Source organism: Aspergillus pseudoviridinutans (assembly GCF_018340605.1).
Source record: "Aspergillus pseudoviridinutans IFM 55266 DNA, scaffold_1, whole genome shotgun sequence".
Taxonomy (NCBI): Eukaryota; Fungi; Ascomycota; class Eurotiomycetes; order Eurotiales; family Aspergillaceae; genus Aspergillus; species Aspergillus pseudoviridinutans.
The window spans coordinates 1,606,037-1,628,285 of record NW_025091281.1 but is presented as its reverse complement, the minus strand read 5'-3'; the positions used below and the strand labels follow the sequence as shown (position 1 = coordinate 1,628,285).

Below are 22,249 nucleotides of genomic sequence, written 5' to 3'. Positions count from 1 at the left end.
CAAAATGTCGTTGTCTATGCCTGGTCCCAGCCAGGCGGGTCTTTTCAAGCCTGGATACCAGAGGTAAGCGAGTTCTAATTGTGGAAAGTCCCGCTCAGCGCACTCCGCGTCGAGTTGAGGAGATGAGATCCAGCAACGCATTCAAGCTCTCAGAGATAGTCAATATAACTGACACCGCGATTGATGCAGTCACGATGCTGAAGACGGCGCCGTCATTCGCAATATCGAGGCCTGCCAGGCGATTTCCAAGACCGTCCAAACATCGCTCGGTCCTTATGGCCGCAATAAGATCGTCATCAACCACCTGCAGAAGATGGTACTTACGTCGGACGCCGCTACTATTCTCCGCGAGCTGGATATCGTGCACCCGGCTGCCAAGTTGCTTGTCATGGCGAGTCAGCAGCAGGATGCGGAGATGGGTGATGGTACTAACATGGTCATTATTCTGGCGGGAGAGCTGTTGAAGAAGGCCGAGGAACTGTTACGGATGGGCTTGAAGACGAGTGATATTACTCAGGGATACGAAAAKGCACAGAATTATGCTCTCAAGGTACTAGAGGGTGAGTTATTTGGTCATGCACTTTCTCACCGCGTTTTTCAGGGGCTATCCAATATGCCTCGCTTCTGAGCGCATTTTCTTCATGTACTGACCGATGTTGTGTTGATAGACCTCGAAGTCGATCGCTTGAAGGAACTACGCTCTCACGCAGAACTCTGCAAGGCTCTTCGTACGGTCATCGCCAGCAAGCAGTCCGGAACAGAGGATCTCTTGGCATCGTTAGTTGCGGAGGCTGTCCTCGCTGTTCTGCCGAAGAATCCTGTCAATTTCAATGTCGACAATGTTCGCGTCGTCAAGATCATGGGTGGTAGCTTGGAACAGTCTCGTGTGATTAAGGGTATGGTCTTTGGGCGGGAGCCTGAGGGTACCATCAAGAAGGCCCGCAAGGCAAAGGTTGGAGTTTTCAGCTGTCCTATCGATATTTCTCAGACCGAAACCAAGGGCACCGTGCTCTTGAAGAATGCCCAGGAGATGCTTAACTTCTCAAAGGGAGAGGAGGAGCACCTGGAGGCAGCCATCAAGGAGCTTTACGACTCCGGACTTCGTGTTGTCGTTGCTGGCTCGTCCGTCGGTGACTTGGCTCTGCACTATCTCAACCGATTCAACATTCTTGTCATCAAGATCCTTTCCAAATTCGAGCTTCGCCGTCTCTGCCGTGTCGTTGGCGCTACGCCCCTGGCTCGTCTTGGCGCTCCTATGCCCGATGAGATGGGTAGCGTTGATGTTGTCGAGACCACTGAGATTGGTGGTGACCGTGTGACCGTTTTCCGTCAGGAAGAAGCCAACGCTGTAACGCGTACTGCCACCATTGTCCTGCGAGGAGCGACTCAGAACCACCTAGACGACGTCGAGCGTGCTATTGATGACGGCGTCAATGCCGTCAAGGCTATCACGAAAGATCCTCGACTTGTTCCTGGCGCTGGCGCTACTGAGATTCAGCTTGTGGAGAAGATCTCGGCTTTCGCTGACAAGACCCCTGGTTTGCCCCAGTATGCCATTCGCAAATACGCCGAGGCTTTCGAGGTCATTCCTCGTACTCTCGCGGAGTCCGCTGGCTTAGACGCCACGGAGGTTCTCTCACGTCTCTATACAGCACACCACCGCACGGCCAAGGCCTCCGAGTCGGAGGAGTCCGAAGAGGGCAGCTCTGAGGAGGAAGAGCCCTACTGGACTACAGGTGTTGATCTGGAGGCTGGTTCTTCGACCGGTACCTTGGATGCGGTTGATGAAAGTATTCTGGATCTCCTGGCATCGAAGAGCTGGGCCATCCGCCTGGCCAGCGAGTCCGCTCGGACAGTCCTCAGTGTTGATCAAATTATTGTCGCCCGACAGGCGGGTGGTCCAAAGCCTCCAGGCCCTAACCCCAACTGGGACGAAGATTAAATGTTTTTAGCTATGACGAAATCTTTATAGTATGGGGGCACAATGCAGGATGCCATTAGAGGCATGATCTTACGAAAAGTCTATTGACTGGAAATTTGAGACAATATGTATAAGACATGCAACTATAGCGGTAATACTATCTATGACTCTCAACCCAGTGCGACTGGTAGTAATAACACTCAATCCTCGTTCACAATCGCTATATATTGTCAATGAATAAATCTGGCGCGCCGGAAGTATGGTGACCTTGACGGATGTGATGTCACGTGACGAATTGGATTTTCCGGGCCGAAGCTCGACTTTCTTTTTCATGAGTATCGGTTGATCGCGTTGTCGAGGCCCTTCATCGTTCCTGTCCCACACCCTCCCTCCGTCTTTCCAGTTACGACCGTCAATTCCGCTGTTCAACATGTCGCTCACTTCGCAGGCCGCAGCTCGCTGCTGCAGACAGCTCGTCCGCCCCTCCGTTCGCATCTCTTCCACCACATATCTGAGCCAGCGGACACCCAGCCGGAGGTGGAACTCGACAGAGGCGCAGGCTGCTGCTCCTGCCAATCCTAAGATCACCCAGATTGTTGATCAGATCAGCCAATTGACGCTTCTGGAGACGGCGGATCTCGTTGCCAGCTTGAAGGTCGGTTTTCTTCGTCTCCTAGGTGGTATCGCAATTCGGTCCACCATTTGGCTTCTGTTGTATCTCACAACGCTTGATGAGGGTTGACTACTCTGCTGTATCATTTTCATACTGACATTTGTATTTTGTACAGTCTCGCCTGAATATCCCCGACCTCCCCGTTGGAGGCTTCGCCGTTGCTGCCCCCGGTGGTGGTGCTGCCGCTCCCGCCGCTGCTGAGGAAGAAGAGGCTGCTCCTGCCGCGCAGGAGAAGACTCTGTTCAACCTGAAGCTTGAGACAGTGGATGCTGCCTCCAAGGCTAAGGTCATCAAGGAGATCAAGGGTCTGCTCGGCCTTTCCCTCGTCGACAGCAAGAAGTTCGTTGAATCGGTACCCAAGCTCATGAAGGAGTCCGTGCCCAAGGAGGAGGCGGAGAAGATCATCGAGACCCTGAAGGCTGTGGGTGCCAAGGTTGTCATGGAGTAAAAAAGGGCGCGATGATTTTATCAATTGGTCATCCTCTTTTTGTGTCTGCTGAATGAGCGATGAGGGCTTGTATGGATCTGTACGCTGTGGGTTGGACTGCATCATCCTGCCGGAGTTTTATGTCTTGCACCGCCTCTTCTTTATGTGTTTTACTTCTCCGTCATATATCTCTACACGGTTCCTGATATAACTGGAAAGCGGGAAACAGGCGGCAAATGTACATTATCAACTTTTGTTTGGACAATCTGGATACAAGCTGGACGGACAGTTCTTTTCGGGTCGATTCTTGTCGGTCTTCATGGTGTTCGTAATTTTGAAACATGCTTGCATCGCTAAATGTAACGATGTCAATTGTAGATTATGCATATGGCTGAAGAAAGATTATTTGTGCCCCATGGAGTAGCATCACGAGTGCGGTACAGCTCCGAATTTCTCTCCGCCGCACCTCCGAAGCAACAAATCTTCCGCCGCTCATTTTATGAGCAGACATTTCCACACCCGAGCTTTCGCTTGAGCTACGATGTCGCTCGCACGAACATCCAACGCCCTTCGAAGGTGGCCATGTCTCTACGATAAGCCTCCACTCTCCCTGTCTACCGGCTATATCCCAAACAACACCCGTCTATCGGACAACCGCACCCCTCGCACTACCAAACACAAAACCACATCTCCACAAATCACCAGGCCATTCCACTGTACAGCCACCTGCAATGCAGCTCGATCTCCGGCCGCCCGTCGAGCTCAGGCTCAGACTCAGCGGCTGCGGCCAGTCTACTCCAGCGATGGCCTATTCAACCTCCCCGCGCACGGTGACCTGACAGCACGTCTTAGGTACCTCGACGAGAAAGGTCCGCTGCTATGGATGTCTGCATTGGCCGAGGGGCTCCTTGACGACAAAGTCACGAAGAAGGAGTTTTTAGATATCGCGAAGCGGTTACTAGAAACCGCTCATAGAGAGCTGCCGTCCGCAGACGCCATCCGGGGGATATCCTCAGGTGCGACACCACCCACCCTCTCCAATTCCTCCAAAGAACGCATCCCTAACTCTCTAACGCACACATAGATCCCGACCTCATCTTCCAAATCGGCTACATCATCTCCGGCGGTAACCCAACCTTCCGAGAATGGCTCCTCGCCTCCACCACCCACGCAGGCGCCCGCGTCCCCCTCCTCATGTCCGCCGCCCGGTACCTGAACTCCCTGCGCGACGCCGCCCCAGTCCGCACCCCGACCCTCGAGAAAATCGAGCATCTCGCCCTCCACGACCGCGACCCGCGAGCCATGACCCTCCACGCCAAGATCCTCGGCCTCCGGAAACGCTACGCTGATGCCCTCCGGCTCATCGAGCAGGTCATGGCCCTCATCTACCCGTCCAAGGTGCCCGTTGCAAAAGACGGGGGGTTCGCGATGGCGCGCATTGAGCCGCCCTGGCGCGTGTACGCGTGGCTGAAGGAGAAAGCGAACGCAACCACGAAAACAGGCACAGCAACTGCTGCCGAGGCTGGAACCCAGACAGATGGCCTCCTGCGCTCCGCAGCGCTGGATTACCAAGATCCCCAGTCGCTGGTCCAGTACGCCGCGGCGCGGATGCAAGCGGGCGATCTGGCCATGTATGAGGATTGCATGAGCCGGGCCGCGACGGCGGGGAACGCCGAGGCGTGCCGCCGTCTAGCTAACTTCTACTATCTTACTTCGCTGGGACGGTACCCGCGGCGTGGGGTGCGCGAGGCCGAGGCCGAGGCCACGGCCCCCGTGGAAGCAGCGACGGAGCCAACCTMCAGCGCATCCTCGCAAACGAGTGAACCGAGCAATCGGGGAAAGTTCTCTGCTCTGCTTTCCAGTGTCTTCGGGCCGCAGCCCCGCGCGGAGTACCGCAAGCTAGCGACAGAATGGTACGAGCTGGCCTTCAGCCATGGCAATGAGCAGGCGGCGGTGGTTCTGGCGGTGCTGCTGCGGGAAGATGGTTTCGCGGCTCGGGGGTTGCAATTGCTGGAGCAGATTGAGGGATCACCTTCGCTTGGGCCCCTTGTGAGGCAGATCAAGTCTCAGTGGGATGAGCAGGATCAGGAGGTCGGTATCCCCGCTGAGCTGCTGGACGTTTGATCTGCCGGAGATGATTTTCTGGCAAATGCCCCTACATGTCTGTATGTTATTCTGATACCCTTAACGCATGAGATCTTTCCTACGGAGCAGTATGCTTCTGCTGTTATTTTCGTGGCATCTAGCCCCCATACGGCCGCCTACTGGACGCCCCGAAACCGGATATATGGCGGTGTTGTGAGGTGGCTGCGGACCAGATCAAAGCTTCCTATGTTATTGTCTTGCAAGAGGTCAATTCTTCAGGCAGTCTGACCTGGAATAGTTCAATATATTGAAAAGATGTCACCCGACCATGTAGCACGCATTTCGCCAACGTTATAGATCATAATGAATCATCAAGCTCATCTGATTTGGACTCTAAAAACAACAAAAGAGAACGAAGATGGTATCGGCCAATTCTTCTCATATAATCCCATTGTGAATGCACGCTCTCCATGCATAAAATGATTAGTAACCTAGTCCAAGAATGAGCATCCAACGCCTGAGAGCTCCCTGTATGGCCAAAAATGACCCCCCGAAAGAAAAAAAAAATTAAAATAAAATAATAATGCAAGTCATAATCTCGTTGCAGCAAATCGACCTCGTATCGCCCATCATCTCCGCCGCCCCTTGCCTTTCCCCTTGCCCCTGGTTTTAAGCTCCACGAACCCGAGCTCCTTCAAAGCCTCAGTCAGAGGCGACGAGTCCCGCATTCCAGGAAAGTCTTTTGCGGGATACACGCGGAAAGGGTCGGACCAGACCTCAGCCAGGACGGGCATGGATTGACCTGTATCTTCCACAAGACCCCAGTTCATGAGCCGGAACTGGAGCCGATAGACGCCAGCAGCCCGGATCGACAGGTCGGGGAAGACGAAGAAGGTCGCAGGGACTCGCATTTTGGTCAGATCCAAGTCGTTGGTAGAATTGACCGCCCCAGGCTTCGTCTCTACCTTGTGATCCGCGCTTGTCGGATGAGGCGGGGCCGTCTGGGGATCCGGATCCAAGTCGACGTGGAAAGGCGAAACAAAAGCTTTTCCTGAAAGTAACGGCGTGCCTGGGCCAGGAGCATTCTCTTCAACCCTTTGAGAGGCCGTGCGGTCCTCTCGGTTTGCGCACGACCCATCGGCTTCGGGCGAGCCTGGCCACGAATTCGTTGCTGGAACTGGGAGGAGCAGACAGCCGACGGTAAGTCGAGGATCTTGGAGGATGTCCAGATCGGCCTCTGACTGCGGGTCGAAGTCGGTGAGGAGCATCTGGATGATCGGCGGCGGATCTACTGGTCGTCGGTCCCTATCGCCAGCACCGCAAGCCCGAGCAGCTATGGGTTGTTGTCGAATGTGTAGGTGGTAACGTGGGGACGCCGAGACTCGTCTTGGAGGCGGCGATGGCCCTGGAGAATGATTGAGTAACCGATCGAATCCCATCGGGATGCCTGACGAGACTTGTCGTGGCGGTTGCGGGGGTAGGGCTGGTAACCGATTTAAGCTGCCACTAAGCGCTGCTGAGCTGCGGTCAGAATGAACAGGACTGGGGATTCTCGTGGAGTTACTATAGGGAAAGTAGTTGGTTAGCACTGTGGGTAATGAATGATTGAAATAGGAGCCGTGCGGGAGATATCTCCTTGCTCGTTGAGTTATCCGTCTCTCTCTCACTCCTCTCTTTTGAGGTTGAGTGAGCGGATGACTTACCAAGAATCGACGTCCCTTGTGTTATCTCTGGGGCTAACAGCAACTTGTCCATGACTGTGATTTGAGACCCCATGGTGAGGAAATTGTGAGTAGTCTCCATCGGTTGGTGGACCGCTCCATCGCATTTTCATTTGGCCTATGGAATCCGCACTGGCAGGGGCAACACTATCCCAATGATCCGGCCCCCTTTGCTGACCGCTCCGCAGTACCTTTATTTGTGGTACGGAACCAGCACTGGCAGAGGCGACGTTATACCTCTGCTCGACGCCACCGAGCAAAGGATGGACAGAAGAAGAGAATCGGGAGTCGGTCGCAGTGGAGACGACTGGCGGATCGTAGCCTTGGGTGCCTTGAAAGATAAACGGCGACGGCGGTTCATGCTTAGAGTAGGAAGAAGCAGGCTTTGGCGTCACCTCGCCCCGTTCACTGAAGGATGCGGAACTTTTCGAGTTGAGATATCGGCTGACGGAAGTGGAGTAATTCCATTGTGGAAACGGCGTGCCCGACATCTATGCAGAACCGCACCGGTGCTCGAGGGGCCTATCCTCTTTTGCCTCCGTGTAACCATTCACTGCGTGTTAGAAGAAGGCAGAGGGCGAGGTCCCGCGATATGTAAAGAAGCGAGGCATCCGTGAATGAGACTGATTGCGGCTGGAGAATAGGGTTAACTGTGTGAGGGGCTTGAGTGATATCCTGATTGGTGCAGAGAAGCAAACTGATGATGCCGTTCTGCGAAGACCAAGAAACATTTATTGCCTATAGCCTGATGCTGCGCGTTGATAACAAGATCGGGCCGCAAGACAATTCTAGACAGTCGAACTTGGTTTTGTTGGAATAATAGAAGGTGACAAGTTGGAGAAGATCATTCGTTGTGGATCAATAATGTCGAATCTATCTGAGTATGTTGGTTAGCATGGATAATTTGCATATACGTTGTTCTTCGACGACGACGACGTGCGGGCCACGGCCGTAAGGCGCAGCTGTTCTCCACCTTTAGATTATTATTGGAGAGAGTTTGAAAGACACATGCTTAAGGAAACAGAATACAAGGGCCTGAAACGAAAGAGTCGAATCAGCAAAGGACAAGCGTCTGCTTGCCGAATGACAGAGGCTGATGATGCTCCGAAGGCTGAGTGGGCGTAGACTTCTAGTAGGTACTACTGACCCTGGGATGACAACACCGTAGAGCAACTTCAAATCAGCCAATCCCAGCTCAAGTAGAAGATCAAATGGAGCCGACGCAACCAGAATGCCAGGCGGACCTTCCCAACGGTTTTGTCGGTAAGTAGTAATGATAACTAATAGTTGCCTGGAGTCCTTGTGTGTGTGTCGATGAACAAAGAGAAGGGAATGGACAAGCACAGCCGACCATGCAACGGCAACAACAGTGCGTCCCTGGCAGATGAATTACAAGGTAAGTCTCCTGTGTCTGACTGCGGCTTCGGAAGAGCAGATAGAAATCATAATCAAAACTAAAATTACATACGAGTCTGATGGGGGGAAAAGTACACTCACTGTTTTTCAAGAGTCCAGGGCTAATATTAAATACTGATACTCTGATGATCCAGATAGACAGTTTCTAACAAAGAAACAAACAACAAAGGAAAGCTGGGACTGGAACCATGGATTGCAAAGTGGATATCCTGGAACGCTAACTAATAGAGTGCGGCGGAACACTCCAGGTTCCGGGATTTATTATTATTGAGTCTACCTTACCAGGCAATTGATCACAGATACACTAGACTAGGTTATAACAGTAGGCATCGAGCATGATATTGTGTGAGCGCAGAAAAGGGGTTGCGACTTCCAATGGAAGTTGATACTTGATCCCAGACCGTATGCCGGAGGTCTCGTAACAGTAATATTAATGACCGTCTTGGGTTTGCTGGATCATTGATTTGTTTGTGAGATTTTTGTAGGTATCCACAATCGGAGAGCAAACAACAGAGCAGGGAGTCTAGGACTCTACCGCAGTAGAACTTATGCAAGCCAACGGGACTAGTTAGTGCCCACCCAATAAATCCGGAATATAAAACCTAGAGCGAGCCATACCGATGGTTAGTATCGAGTGTTTCTAGGAAATAGACAAATAGAGGGTCTCGTCCGTAATAGTACTATGGAAGCCGGGATAAACGTGAGATCTGGTGTAACCAGGACGCTGGACGCCACATACGGGATATTGATTGATTGGTCGCGACTCACAGCCGTCTTTTTGATTGAATCATTAAAGCCTTTGGGAAATTGGGTTGGCGACTTGATGATCCATTACGGAATACTCCGCAGGGAGTGCCAGGTCATCAGAAGACAAAGACTGGCGAGAATCTAGTCTAGCGGTCGGAAAATCGTCCCCACTTGGATAGCGGTCTTTGGAGAGGACCTACCTTAACTAGGTAACCAAGTTGCTGATCCATCAAGGGCATTCCTTTTCGAAGGGTCCCTCTCCACTTCGTATGTGGAGAGGTATTGAGTATCGGAACTTATCTGTGTGCTCATTGCTCACTGCCGAGTAGACACTCCGTATTGCAGCACACATGAATACTAATGTCTCGTTTCTTCCTGATCTGCATCGGTATGAGAAGATTCGTCGGCAGATGCAAAATCAGATCCAGGAATGACCCCAATGGATCTTCGTAGATGGTTGATGGGCTGATTGCATTGCTCTACTAGGTCATTTGACGCATTGGATATCAGACTAAGAAATGAGGTTCGCTTACTGGAAAGCTATCAAGTCTCCAGAGTCCAGACGTGTTCCAAGAACGGGCCGTAGAAGGTTTCGGTTCCAAATGACCGAACCGCGATGGCAGGGTACGGTTGAAGTGGTTCGATCTCCCCGCATTTCACAAAAACCAGGAAACGATAGTACTAGTGAATTAGTGACAGGGACAAAGTCACGGAGGAGCTACTCGGCGCTTCATTTGCTTGCGGCCCTACCTTAATTAACAGCCAGGCACGATGCCGTAGCTGCATCACAAGATTCACATCGTTTCAACATTCCAGCTGGAGAAAATGAGGCGCAGTTCGAGCAAGGCAGGCACTCGACTTCATGTTTTCGACGGCGATCATGTTTTCCTTTTGCCTTGAATTTTGCATTCGCTCTTCCCAGGCCAGGGATATGCACTCAAAGAAAACTAACGCAATGCGAGGTTGCCTTTTTGCCTAGGCTGGTTGATACGTCACACACTTTGACTCGATCCTCCTGGCAGCCAAGGATTCAAGGCATTCTGTATACCTACGATTATGTGATCCGTGCTCAATATCAGTAATGATTGACTGGTCACACTGGGATCGTGGAAATCTTGCGAGCAGCGAGGAAAGTGTCAAAATTCGGAGCCAATATTTGTTCGAAGTCCTCCATACTAATGTGGTATTTGGAACGCATCAATCTCATGTAAGTTCGCCTGCCAATCTTCCTCATTCGGGGCTTGCAGTGTCCCTCATTCCCTTGGCTATCGCAGGGGCGTGAGGTTTATTCCCTGTGCTTCCTGCAATGCCATGTTATTCCTGCACAGTGATTCTTTGTCGTGAAAATGCAAGGGCCCGAATGTGAGTATAGCTCACCATCGTCAGTCTGCACCGAGCTCATCAAGCATGGCCGGCAAAAATCACAGAATGCTTGAATGCTTCTATGGAACGGCTGCGGCCTCATACCGATAATGCTGACATACTTGAGCGGACCAGAGCAAGGTGATACTGTTGAACAGCAGCTGACAATCCGCACAGGACGCTCATTTGATCAGTGCATTACCTCATCAAGTCCGAGTCTTTCGAGGCAGTCAATCTGACCAGCCGTTCCGTGATTCGGGAAGAAAATAATGAGATAATATCATGTTTTCGCTGGTAGGATCTGCCCATTGCCAACAAGGGGTCTAGGAAAGGAAAAGAAAAACGTCCACAACGCACGCCCCGCTTGCCAGATACGGAAATAAGTACACACGCCCACTAGGGTCGAGTTTGTAAACCGAGCACTGCAGCTTTTAAGCGGGAAGAAACCCAGTAGCCAGATACAGTAACTTTGAGAATACGTCGATTTCTTTTTCTTCATCACAAATCGGCTCAGTGCACCTTAGAGGAGGGATAACGAACAAACCATTTGTCGCCATCAGATATCCAGGGGATTGCCTTATAGTACCATCGTAGATCAGAATTATTAGATACTCCAAATCGTGATAATGTGAGAGGACAAGTTTCAATGGATGGTGACAGCTAAAATAGCGCCTCAAGCTCTGATGGGGTTCCAGGCAGGTACTGTTTTGACAGATAGGCAGGTGTCCGCGCCCTCGCTCCATTGATGCTTGGTTATTGTCCAGGTCGCGCGGGGAAGGCTACCTAATCACATCATTACAGCCATGCCGAGATATCCTGCCTTGACGGTCTCAAGCCACACTTGATAATCCGGTATGTGTTTGTGCGGCAGATGCAGCTCACTCTGTCGAGATCCGATCTGGTCCCTAATTCAGCTCTTTTAGCTAATGCTAACTAACCGCTGGCATTAAGGAATACAGCTGTGTAGATCCAATGAGCTTTACACTTGGCAATCGGCGGGTTTGGGACTGGCTCGCCTTGCTCTAGTACTTTATCGGTGATGAAGTGATCTGAGACAGCAACCAAAGGAAGCAAGGGCACACGTTCAAATCACCAAATCTTTACATGGATCCACATCAAGATAGCATTTGGTGATATCGAGTTCCGGTGACGAGTGATTGCGCCTATGTTTAGTTCTCTTAAAGTCGCTTCGCAGTTGGATTTTCATTATCGAATTGAGATCGAATGGTATTCGTGGCATATGCGACTGGATGCCCGGTCTTATTCGGCCCTGAGCCTTCCCGACAAAGACTGCGAAGAGCTGGCCTGAAGTGCGGTCCAGGGCTACCATATGGCCCGATTCTCTCCATTCGTGCTCCGAACTGGGTGCTTTGGGCTTTATGATCAGATATCCCAGCTGCATCAGGTGCAGTGAGCGAGTATCTGCTGGTGACAACCCGGAATTTTCAGGGTCGAGCCGGAGCAAACCTAGAGAGGAAGGTGAGCTCGTCGTGTGTTCCAAAGGTCTCACTTCAGAAGAGTCTAGAACATCGACGGGGCAGCGTTGAGGTACCCAGGCCAGCTCTAGCGGTGTATTTTCAGTGGATGATTGAACAACCGGAATCTGTTCACCTCCGTGCTCGTCTAAGCAATTGGCAAGTCTGGTGAGATCTGAAAGCGATCCAGAACAACCTAAAGCGTGCATTTCGGCAATCAAGCGTTCGCTGCTTTCGTATCCAGTACTGTCTCCGTCCATCGTAAGAAGAGGGTGTCCGGTCGCATTGTAACTGATGTCAGATATACTCGTGTGAAGAGATTCGTCGGGCAGCCAGCTGATCCCTAGCCTCTTCTCCATGTGTTCGAGTTGGACTTCGAGTATCTTGAGGTATTCATCCTCCCCAGAGAGACGAGATAGCAACTCGCAAACTTCTTGATTAGCGAGAAGTACACTCAGGTTTTTGAACTTCGATATATAAGGAAGCCTGTTATCAGCGCGCTTTGAGATTTCTTCCAGATACGTGGTGGCCATCGCGACATCCCCTTCCAAAATCAGGGCCATTATACAGGAATAGGCAGTGTGGAAATCGTGATCGGCTGGTTTGGCAGACAAACGCCTCAGAACTTGGCCCCATACGGTATCGAGCAATTTACGGCTCTTTAGCTTGAGGAGCACTCTAAAATACCGGTCAATTGATGCGACCGGTTGTGCAGGTAGAGCCCAAACCAGTATGGTGTGCAGATTGACTTCTGAAGTATCATCGACGCCCGATTCGCCAGTCACTTGCTTGAGCATAGAACAGGTATCTGGATGATCTCCTTGACGCTCGAAGGATCGGATGGACATGTAAAGCGCATCCACCAGGGCGACACTTGGCCTCACACCCAACTGCCTATGTCTGACAGCAAGTAAATCTCTCAGATGTCGTTCGAGGGCAGCTGTAGAATAAGAAAGGCATGCGTAGTAAATCCCCAGAGTGTGTAAGTTCCTATGAACAGGCGCCTGCAGTTTCTGTAGTCTTGAAATGATTGCATTGATAGCGACAAGGATCTCCGCAGCCGAGTGGTGTCGTTGACAACGCTCCAGCGCCTGCACCAGAAATTTACAATGATCTGCCTGCAGTAATACACAAGGCGCATGTCCATTAATGTGTCTTTCTATGAAGATCTGTAGATGACGAAGATTCCGCACATCATGCTTGAGACCTTTGAAAAACACTTCCTTATCAGTGCTGGCGGTTTTTGAGCGGAGAGAGCTCCACAAAGGTGGAGGTAGAGTAGTCAGGGGCCATTCGCCTGAGAACACATCGTTCAAATGGTCGTCCAAGTCCTGCTTTGACACATCTTGTCGCAACGTTTTTGTCGTTCCCGTCAACGCATACCGAAGAATCTGAGATGGAGTAGGTTCATGGTTTGGGGCTTTTATTTTAGTGATTGCCGATACCAAACGATACTGTTGCGATCTGTAGCGTTGTGGGAGGCTGAGATGCTTCAATGGATGGTCAACTCGGCGACACAAAAAGTAAGCCATCTGCCACTCTGCATTGCCAGGAGAATCATAAACCGATAATCTCACTCTGAGATATCGGTGGTGAGAGGGAGATTTGGAGCCTGAGTACAAAATACAAGCTATGCTAAAGGCGGTAAGAGGATTGGTGGTCAAGAATACCAGAGCGCTGTCGTAGATTGAATTTCATCATCGATCCTGCATCCAGCTTCCATCTATCTCGCCTAGCCTGCATTTGAATTTCCTTGGCCTACAACATAAATTTGTACCAGGTTCGACGTATATTTCAAATAGAACCCCTGAAGGACCTGTGCGACTGCCATGATTATGCCTTCCGAGTGCGTTAACGAAGTGTCTGCGGCCAAGCCTTCCGACGACAACGCCGCTTCAAACCAGACTCAGTCTAATGAAGACCCTGCTGAGCCAGCAGCTTCGGGAGAGTCTCAACAGAAGACCTCATCCGAAAAATCAGAGAGCAAAGAAGATGATGCAGCTGCGAAAGCTCGCCAGCGGCAAGAAAGATTCAAGGCCCTTCAAGCTCGTGCTGTGAGTAACCACGGTCGCAATCGTCAAATGATCCACCATTTCAGCTTCTCGATTGCCTTCTGAAAGTCATGTATATGCTGATGCTCAAACAGAAAAATGCAGCTGAGCGCAACCTGAAAGAAACTGCGGCCGAAACCCAGCGTCTAGCTACTGATCCTGCATTGCTCTCTTCATTGTCGCGCAAGCACGCATTTGCATCTCACAACCTTCTCAAAGCAGATACAGAGGCTGCCGGCGAAGATTTCGAGCGTAAGAGAGCCTGGGATTGGACCATCGACGAATCCGAGAAATGGGATCGGCGTATGGAGAAGAAGCAGCGTCACCGCGACGATGTTGCGTTTCAGGACTACACGCAGGATGCACGGAAGGTATACAAAAGACAGCTACGCGAAATGCAGCCTGATCTGGAGGCCTATGAAAGGGAGAAGCTGGCTGCGATTGAGAAGGCAGCTGCAAATGGTGACTTGGAGATCGTTGAAACCAGTGATGGTGAGATGATTGCGGTCGACAAGAACGGTACTTTCTACTCGACGGCAGATACGATTGGGTTTACGGAGAACAAGCCGGATCGAGCTGGAGTCGACAAATTGGTCGCGGATCTGAGAAAGGCCGAAGAGGTCCGACTTAAGAAGCGCAGGGAGCGCCGGGGAGATGAAGAACCCGACGTCACATATATCAACGAGAAGAACAAACAGTTCAACCAGAAGCTGGCACGATTTTACAATAAGGTATGGCTCTTCACGAAGACTTCGTCTTTACGAACGGAACTAATGCCTTTCAGTACACTACGGAGATTCGTGACAGTTTCGAACGCGGTACAATGATTTGATCCAGTGATACCTGCTTAGGTCTAATATACAGAGCGGGACTCGTTATTACATCCCAATCGGTGAAGTGCCTAACCTCATCCACCTCTCGGCAGCGGCCTGCCAGGCAATCTCGAAAACACGAGAGGTTGGATTCAAAGCATGCTTTTTCTCCACGCTTTGGTTGCCAGGTTTTCTATCTGCTTCGTTCCTACCGCACCGCGAATGGACTCGTCCTCCATCGCTTCCACTACAGCTTCGCCCACAAGATCCACCTGGAAAGGCTTATCGACCATCGCACCGAGGAACCGAAGCCTGTCACCCAAGAGAGCGTTGAATTGGGAGGCAACAAAACCACCCAAGGCTATCGGAAGCGTGAATTTTCTGCTTGAATCATACATGAAGGGCGGCCTGATGAAGATACTTCGCAACTCTGGCAGTTCGGACGCTATGGTTGTTTCAGCTTCTCGCTTCGTCGTGATATATCGACTGGGTAGCATTGGTGCTCCCGAGGCGGCTGATATGTATACGAATGTTGGAACATGTTCTCTGGATGACTCCTTCGCTAGTGCAATGGCTGTTGTTTCCAGTTCGCAGTCAGCTCCGCGTTTCTAGCAAATTGATAGTCCCAATATATACGAACCAGAATCCCTGTTCATGATCTCATATGTCAATTGTCCGTCTTTCTCCTTGGGCTCCAGCCGCTCTCCATCTCGCATCGTCAGAGGGTTCTGGCTACCCAGTTTCGATGAGCTGAAAGCCCTCTGTAGGCCACTGATAACGGGCTCCTTCCCGCGTACCACACCTTTGTAATCTGCTTCAAGTAGGATGCCCATACTATGGACCACGACGTCGGCATCACGCAAGAAAGGTTTGTATGTGTCAGGCTTAAGTAAATCTGCCTTAGCCCATTCAACGGAATTGGCCCATGTTGGCCGATCGTGTGAGCTGGTAACAGTATCCCATCGAGGTTCTCCGGACCGACTATGCCGTCTAAGCAGGCGCCACCAAGACCGAGGTTCGGGTTGTGAAAGTATACCTTAGAGATGTGACAGACCAGCCTCTGTTCGCTGCCGATTTACAAATCCGCGATCCTAATTGAAAGTCAGCCCTTAGCATAACGCTATTCAAGAGCGGAAGAATCACCCACCCAAGAAGCCGTTTCCGCCGGCAACTACTACTCGTTTTGAAGCCATTCTGGCAAATGGCTGATGAGGAGATTGAGTGTTTTGCAATAGTTAAAAATAAATCAAGCGGACAGTAGAAAAATGGTCCTTCATAAGTGCCTCGTAAGTTCATCAATAAAATTGCTGGAGTAAGCTAAAGCTACGGAACGCCTGCTTCCGACTATCGTCATCGGCCATCGATCATTGATTATCGGTCACGTCACGTGCCGATCAAAGGAGGCAGTTTGCGGTACAGGTCCGAATAATTAAATCCAGAAGCCTACGTTCCAACAGCTCGTTAAAGCCCATCAAATTGCCGCATCTTCAGTTATACTTTGGGTTAATATCACGCAGGATGCCTTCAGCGACCGGAACCAAGCGCGTCAGGGTTCGTGCCAAAGTTGATCTCTTCGATCAGTTGCAATATACTGACCAGTGCTCATCGCAGGGTGTCTCGATTTTCAGACCGTTCGGTATGTCAACTTGCCCATGCTCTTGAATTTGTAGGGCTTCAACTTCTAACCCTTCCCAGTCTTTGGCAGCGAAGCACGGCCATTCGACCCTGAGAAGAAACCCCCTCATGTCCCAGCAGATCACACCCACCAGTGGCGCGTATTTGTGAAAGGAGTCAATGACGAAGACATTTCCTACTGGCTGAAGAAAGTTCAGTTCAAGCTACACGAGACGTACGCGCAGAATGTACGCACCATCGAGCAGCCACCGTTTGAGGTGACCGAGACCGGCTGGGGTGAATTCGAAATCCAAATCAAGCTCTACTTCGTGCCGGAGTCCGGCGAGAAACCACAGACACTATGGCATAGTTTGAAACTACACCCATTCGGGCCCGGCGCGGAGGTCAAGAAAGAGCGCAGGGAGGTGGTGATCAGCCAGAATTACGAGGAGATCGTATTTAACGAGCCTATGGAACCGTTCTACGACCTCCTCACAGGCGGACCTGCCTCCCAGCAAACGCAGAAGGGCAAGGGAGGGAAGAATACAAAACAATCTGCGCAGCAGCGTGGAGGTCGGACCGCCGAAATACCTCAGAATGAAACCCCGGAGAACCCCTACAGCAAGACGACTGAGAATAAGGAGCTGGATCGTTTAGAAGCGGCCAACCAGACGGTTGAGCAAATGATTAAGGAAGAAAAGGAACGGCTGATTGAACGCGAAAAGAGGCTGGCCGAGCTGCGAGAAAGCGAAGGCATCCCTGCCAGCACTAAGAAGAGATGATCGTTCTTTGCCCGCCGGACAGCTACTAAAACGGATGCTCGCTTCGACTCTTGGGCCATCACGCACCCCAATCTATCCACTAGATACGAGACCTCTGCGACATGCTCACTGCGTGCTCTTCGTACCCAGGAACAAGTCGGCCTTCTGCCACCGTCTCCTCCGCCTCCATCCACCCAGCGCCCCGACAGATGAATACCTTACATGAGTATGCAGTCATAGCCCCAATTGAAGGCTCTAAGGTCGGCACATGCGCGTCGGTCCAATCAATGTCTCATGGTTCGCTACTTTCAACGCAATTGGGCATTTCCAGTGAGTTGGCATGGGGATACGGGGCCAATCACGACAATTCTGGGGAGTCAACACCTGTAAATTATCTTCAAAGACCTTCTAGTGCATAGCACCCAATGTCAGTCAGGATATTATTCTCATGCTTGCAAAAGCACCCTCTCAAGAAATGTTTCTCGCGTCAACGTCCTACCATTGATCGTTACGATTTCTGTCTTGTAGCCAACCAATGAAACGATTGTCCCACTTCATGTCAATCTCATAAATACGCGAGGATCGTAGGGCCGCCTTGAAGTTAAATCTTAATTTTTTTTTTAACTGATCATATTTCTTCCCCTTGCATATTATTTAATAGTCACGCGGGTCTTTGATTGGGGTTCCGCTTCCGTATCCGCTTCCGGACGCATTGTCCAATATCCACTCATATCCGCTTTGAGCCGGATGTTATGGAAATGACAGAATGTCAAAGAAAGTTATTCATCATGACATATTTGCGAATATGTGTGGGGCCAGGTTTAACTACATGTATGATATGCAATGGGTAGGTAGTAAAGCTGAGTTCTCATTCAAATGAATAAAGATGAAGTCATTTATGTACAAACCCTAACGCCGTGTTCCGTACTCCATGCTCCGTGCTCTAAAAAGCAGTGAGGATATCTACTCTCTACTCCTTAATACTCGCCTCTGACGAAAAATCCCACCTTAATCAGTATACTTGGCCGCAGCTTTTGTCGTATCCCGAGTCTGTTTCAAGAATGGGATTAGGTCGGTTCCGCCTGTACCACTGTATCCTGCTGGAGTGTCATTCGGACGTGCGACTTGCTTCGCTGCTGTCACGGTTGCGAGATTGACTTGCGCAGACGAATGTTGGGTTGGTTTTTTCCTCGAAGGCGTGATAATGTATCGCGAGACCATCTGAATATGCTTATCCCGGAATGCGCCAACAGCCATGACTGCCGCGTTGTATGCGTTCCTGACCTCTGTATCTGCTTTGTAGCTCATGGAGAATTGGCGCACGTTCGAGGTTCGAATCATCATCTCCAGGAAACGTCGGTGAGGGCCAGGCATGTAGTTTCGCATGTCCTACGTCGAGGATAGTTAGTTGCTGGCTCGACTTTGAATGAGGAGCCCGATTGAAAGTAGATGCTTACCTGAATGTAGCCAATCTTAGGCTTGGACTGAGGTGCACTGTTCACTTTCGCTTCTCCCGTGGCTGAATGCTCCACACCCAAGAAGATATCGAATGTTTGGATTAGCGAGCTCTGCGCATTGCTTCCCCCGCTGTACTGATGCCACTCTCCGTGGCCTCCCAGATCGTAGAAGACACCCTGCGGCAGTCCAGCTGAGGCCATATTCTTGCTACCAGCCAAGAAAGGGCGAAGTTGATAGAAGAAGACGGAGGGGTTGCACTTTTCATACATCCTCTCCAGAATTTCGCCAAGCTCTTTCAGGCCATCTCTCAATTGATAAAGTAAAGTTGTGACTCTTTGATGGTCAGCCAGGTTGGCTGCATATATAGCATTGAGCATCAGGGTAATTAAATCCGCTCCTTTGGCTTCGATAGCAACAGAGATCATGAAGAACCATTCTTCATCCTTGGTGCCGGTGAACGTTGTGATGATAGACAAGTTGTCCGGGTCAGTGAGATCAATATCAGGGGAGGAGACTTTAAAGTTCCAGAGGTTCAAAGCGGCATAGGTAGCACATGGTGGCAGCTCTAAATGCTTTGAGACCTCCAGGATGGGGCACGACACTGCTGGTGGGAGAACCTAGAGGGCCGTGAGAAGCTGCAATCAAATAATGACAAAGGACGCATACGTCTTTTGGCCGCTCGCCTCCCCAAATATAGGCATGAGTGATAAAAGCAAGCACAACATATGCTCGCCGCCATTCTGATTCTTCCTGCAGCCTGGAAATTGAGAGGATAGGAAGACTGTCAACCGCTTGCCGTACATTTCCCGCTGCGAGCCGAGCTGGTAGATCAGCGACAACTTCCTCCCACGGAGAGTAGTATGGATCGGTCAGCTTCTGCAGAGGAAGGGTGTCGGGAAGAAACCCGTTTCGAAGAGAAACGCAGAACTGGTCAAGCACGATTTCCGGTGTGTTAAGCATGGCGAGGGCCTATTCGACAGTATGAGAAGTGAGTGGCCAATTGTGCAAGAGACTTTATAGTCAGAGATTCTGGTAATAAGCTTTAGAAATAGGAATATTCACTCTGTCCATGTCGAAGCCAGAATATATAGGAAGGAACTGGTCGGGCGGAAGAGGGCCGGATCCATCACGGAACGACAAATTGGAGGCATGAGCACAGGAAACAGTAAGGAGGTGATGTGATACCCGAAGAATGGGGACATGGACCACTTGTGAAATCAAATCACCATACCAATAATTGTGAAAATCAATATTGCGGGTATCATTTTGACAATCATTCCTTCCATGAGCACGGATTCCGAGGCGGAAGCGGATAAGCCTCCCGCTTCCGCCGGGGTCGATGGAATCATCTCGAGACAACGTATAAAGCAAGGAGTGTCGGACAGGCTGTCACTGTCAAAATCTTTTTGCTGTGATCTCACACCAACAGCACTGGTGCCACATCTTCATCCATCATGACTACCAACGGCACACTATCCAAGCCTGAGTTCCCTGCCAATGCGGCAAGCAAGGAGTATGCGGCCTCTCTGGACGCTGCAGACCCGCTCGCAGGCTTTCGAGATAAATTCATCGTCCCATCAAAGGCAAACATTACCTCTACCAAACTCGCGAAGCCTGGTAAGTAGGATTATACTCCAAACAACCGCTCATCCTCGCTGACGAATGTTCCTCAGGCCTTTCATCAGAACCATGTATCTACTTCTGTGGCAATTCCCTTGGGATTCAGCCCAAAGCCACCCAGAAATATTTGGAGGCGCAATTGGACACATGGTCATCAATTGGCGTCTGCGGTCACTTCACCAAGATTGAAGACTCCCCATTAAAGGAGTGGCAGAATCTGGCTGAACAGGCTGCCGAGTCCATGTCGAAGATCGTGGGAGCGGCGCCCGAAGAAGTCGCAGCAATGGGTACATTAACAATGAATCTGCACTTGTTGCTCGCAAGCTTCTACAAGCCAACTGCAACCAAACGTAAGATCCTGATGGACTGGAAGGCGTTTCCCAGCGATCATGTGAGTTTGATAGCGTCGCCCTACCCGCGTGAGTTATGCTAATTTGTCACCAGTATGCCATCGAATCACATGTTGCCTGGCATGATCTAGATCCTCAGGAGACCATGGTGCTCATCGGTCCTGATGAGGGAAAATATGAAATCACCACGGAGAAGATCTTGTCTTACATTGATCAGCATGCAGACGAGGCAGCTCTCGTCCTGCTTCCCGGAATCCAGTACTACACTGGGCAGTTATTCGACATCCCGAAGATCACCGAATATGCGCACTCACGAGGACTTATTGTCGGATGGGATCTGGCTCATGCCTACGCCAATGTCCCACTAAAGCTACACGACTGGGAGGTCGATTTCGCAGCTTGGTGCACTTACAAATACGGCAACGCCGGCCCTGGGGCAATGGCAGGTCTCTTCGTCCATGAGAAACATGGTCAAGTCGACTACAGCGAAGGAGAGGATGCGCCAAAGTTCCGACACCGTCTGACCGGGTGGTATGGAGGCGATAAATCAGTGAGATTCAAGATGGACAATAGTGAGTTCTCGTCTTCCGTGCAGATGACTTGACCCTATTCAGTTCTAATGTCAGAGCAGAGTTCAAACCAATCCCTGGCGCGGGTGGATACCAGATTTCGAACCCTTCGGCGATCGACCTTGCATGCTTGTGCGCTACTCTGTCGGTGTTTGATGAGACCTCCATGGCTGAGCTGCGCAAGAAATCTGTCTTGATGACGGCGTACCTCGAATACCTGCTGTTAAAGGACGCCACGGACGAGTCGCGGCAATTCCAAATTATCACGCCTTCCGATCCTGCCGCTCGAGGTGCTCAGCTCAGTCTTCTGCTTAAGCCTGGGCTATTGAACAAGGTAGCTCATCGACTGCAGGAAGCAGGGATTATTTGCGACAAGAGAGAACCAGGCGTTGTCCGCGTCGCACCTGTTCCATTGTACAACACTTTCACAGAGATCTGGATGTTCGTTCAGCAACTCAAGGCAGCTCTGGAAGAATGAATTTTGCTGAGTCGTCATGTTCAAGGCTCAAGTGTAACGTGAGATGATCTTCGGTTACTCCATCGTTGATCTGTGTTCATATGGCTAATTCCTATGCCAAATTCCGCAAGAAAAATGAGGATAGAAGTATACCCAGGATGACTGTTTAGCAGCTGTCCGTTTCAATGAATCGTGCCGCTCGTATCATAAATCTCGTAGGAGAGGTAGCTCCAATCCCGTATTTGTGCCTGGCCCTCCAATGACGATGTTTTATTTTCAATTTGCGACTCTGCTGTTCTAAAATGCACACTTCGTTGTTTTCAAGCCATTTTTGGTTGTCGCCTCGAGGTGGGAATGGGATAAGTGGGTTGGGTCGTATTCGTTTCGATGCCCAAATATGGATAAACCATCTGCGATAATACAAAATATGCCTCCACTCTCCTCCTTCAGTGCCAGCGGGTTTCACCCTTCTGACTGAAGATTGCAAATTTAGACCCTTTTCCTTTTGGATATACTCATTGCTACCGTGTCAATACGCGTATGCGAACCCTGATCGAGTAACCCATACGAATGCGAGACTTGACTGGGAAACTACCTCATATGACGGCTGCTACAATGTTCCTCGGTTTGGAAAAGAAAGAGAGAAAGACAGTCTTATTGCTTATGACGACTGTATTTTTTTAGCTGCCATCAGATAACTGCAAATCTTTGCGTTGTTGGGACAATTCCT

At 50.6% G+C, this 22,249-nt stretch overlaps 10 protein-coding genes across 10 annotated transcripts; 6 read left to right on the top strand and 4 right to left on the bottom strand.

The window, feature by feature from the left end:
- Nucleotides 1-4: 4 nt before the first annotated feature.
- Asppvi_000576 (chaperonin-containing T-complex subunit CCT8) lies at nucleotides 5-1,942 on the top strand (the record flags this gene model as incomplete). Its single annotated transcript, XM_043296885.1, has 3 exons — nucleotides 5-63; nucleotides 190-560; nucleotides 669-1,942. The coding sequence occupies 3 exons, from the start codon at nucleotides 5-7 to the stop codon at nucleotides 1,940-1,942; spliced, it is 1,704 nt and encodes a 567-aa protein (XP_043152820.1).
- A 409-nt stretch (nucleotides 1,943-2,351) lies between these two features.
- On the top strand, nucleotides 2,352-3,042 carry Asppvi_000575 (mitochondrial 54S ribosomal protein bL12m; the record flags this gene model as incomplete). The annotated part of the gene is made up of 2 exons (XM_043296884.1): nucleotides 2,352-2,576; nucleotides 2,710-3,042. 2 exons carry the CDS (start codon nucleotides 2,352-2,354, stop codon nucleotides 3,040-3,042), a joined length of 558 nt encoding a protein of 185 aa, XP_043152819.1.
- Nucleotides 3,043-3,562: 520 nt separating this feature from the next.
- Asppvi_000574 (uncharacterized protein) lies at nucleotides 3,563-5,145 on the top strand (the record flags this gene model as incomplete). Its single annotated transcript, XM_043296883.1, has 2 exons — nucleotides 3,563-4,037; nucleotides 4,106-5,145. 2 exons carry the CDS (start codon nucleotides 3,563-3,565, stop codon nucleotides 5,143-5,145), a joined length of 1,515 nt encoding a protein of 504 aa, XP_043152818.1.
- Nucleotides 5,146-5,735: 590 nt separating this feature from the next.
- Asppvi_000573 (velvet factor family protein) lies at nucleotides 5,736-7,318 on the bottom strand (the record flags this gene model as incomplete). The annotated part of the gene is made up of 2 exons (XM_043296882.1): nucleotides 5,736-6,669; nucleotides 6,810-7,318. The coding sequence occupies 2 exons, from the start codon at nucleotides 7,316-7,318 to the stop codon at nucleotides 5,736-5,738; spliced, it is 1,443 nt and encodes a 480-aa protein (XP_043152817.1).
- Nucleotides 7,319-11,436: 4,118 nt separating this feature from the next.
- Asppvi_000572 (uncharacterized protein) lies at nucleotides 11,437-12,624 on the bottom strand (the record flags this gene model as incomplete). The annotated part of the gene is made up of 1 exon (XM_043296881.1): nucleotides 11,437-12,624. One exon carries the CDS (start codon nucleotides 12,622-12,624, stop codon nucleotides 11,437-11,439), a length of 1,188 nt encoding a protein of 395 aa, XP_043152816.1.
- A 1,032-nt stretch (nucleotides 12,625-13,656) lies between these two features.
- Nucleotides 13,657-14,710, top strand: Asppvi_000571 (pre-mRNA-splicing factor SYF2; the record flags this gene model as incomplete). The annotated part of the gene is made up of 3 exons (XM_043296880.1): nucleotides 13,657-13,881; nucleotides 13,974-14,609; nucleotides 14,663-14,710. The coding sequence occupies 3 exons, from the start codon at nucleotides 13,657-13,659 to the stop codon at nucleotides 14,708-14,710; spliced, it is 909 nt and encodes a 302-aa protein (XP_043152815.1).
- A 132-nt stretch (nucleotides 14,711-14,842) lies between these two features.
- horA (ubiquinone biosynthesis protein COQ11) lies at nucleotides 14,843-15,883 on the bottom strand (the record flags this gene model as incomplete). The annotated part of the gene is made up of 4 exons (XM_043296879.1): nucleotides 14,843-15,264; nucleotides 15,331-15,671; nucleotides 15,727-15,781; nucleotides 15,838-15,883. 4 exons carry the CDS (start codon nucleotides 15,881-15,883, stop codon nucleotides 14,843-14,845), a joined length of 864 nt encoding a protein of 287 aa, XP_043152814.1.
- Nucleotides 15,884-16,208: 325 nt separating this feature from the next.
- yaf9 (YEATS domain-containing protein YAF9) lies at nucleotides 16,209-17,086 on the top strand (the record flags this gene model as incomplete). Its single annotated transcript, XM_043296878.1, has 3 exons — nucleotides 16,209-16,241; nucleotides 16,302-16,326; nucleotides 16,386-17,086. The coding sequence occupies 3 exons, from the start codon at nucleotides 16,209-16,211 to the stop codon at nucleotides 17,084-17,086; spliced, it is 759 nt and encodes a 252-aa protein (XP_043152813.1).
- A 987-nt stretch (nucleotides 17,087-18,073) lies between these two features.
- On the bottom strand, nucleotides 18,074-19,483 carry Asppvi_000568 (indoleamine 2,3-dioxygenase; the record flags this gene model as incomplete). Its single annotated transcript, XM_043296877.1, has 3 exons — nucleotides 18,074-18,454; nucleotides 18,523-19,140; nucleotides 19,190-19,483. 3 exons carry the CDS (start codon nucleotides 19,481-19,483, stop codon nucleotides 18,074-18,076), a joined length of 1,293 nt encoding a protein of 430 aa, XP_043152812.1.
- Nucleotides 19,484-19,977: 494 nt separating this feature from the next.
- Asppvi_000567 (kynureninase) lies at nucleotides 19,978-21,540 on the top strand (the record flags this gene model as incomplete). The annotated part of the gene is made up of 4 exons (XM_043296876.1): nucleotides 19,978-20,140; nucleotides 20,197-20,534; nucleotides 20,588-21,065; nucleotides 21,125-21,540. 4 exons carry the CDS (start codon nucleotides 19,978-19,980, stop codon nucleotides 21,538-21,540), a joined length of 1,395 nt encoding a protein of 464 aa, XP_043152811.1.
- Between the last annotated feature and the right edge of the window lie 709 nt (nucleotides 21,541-22,249).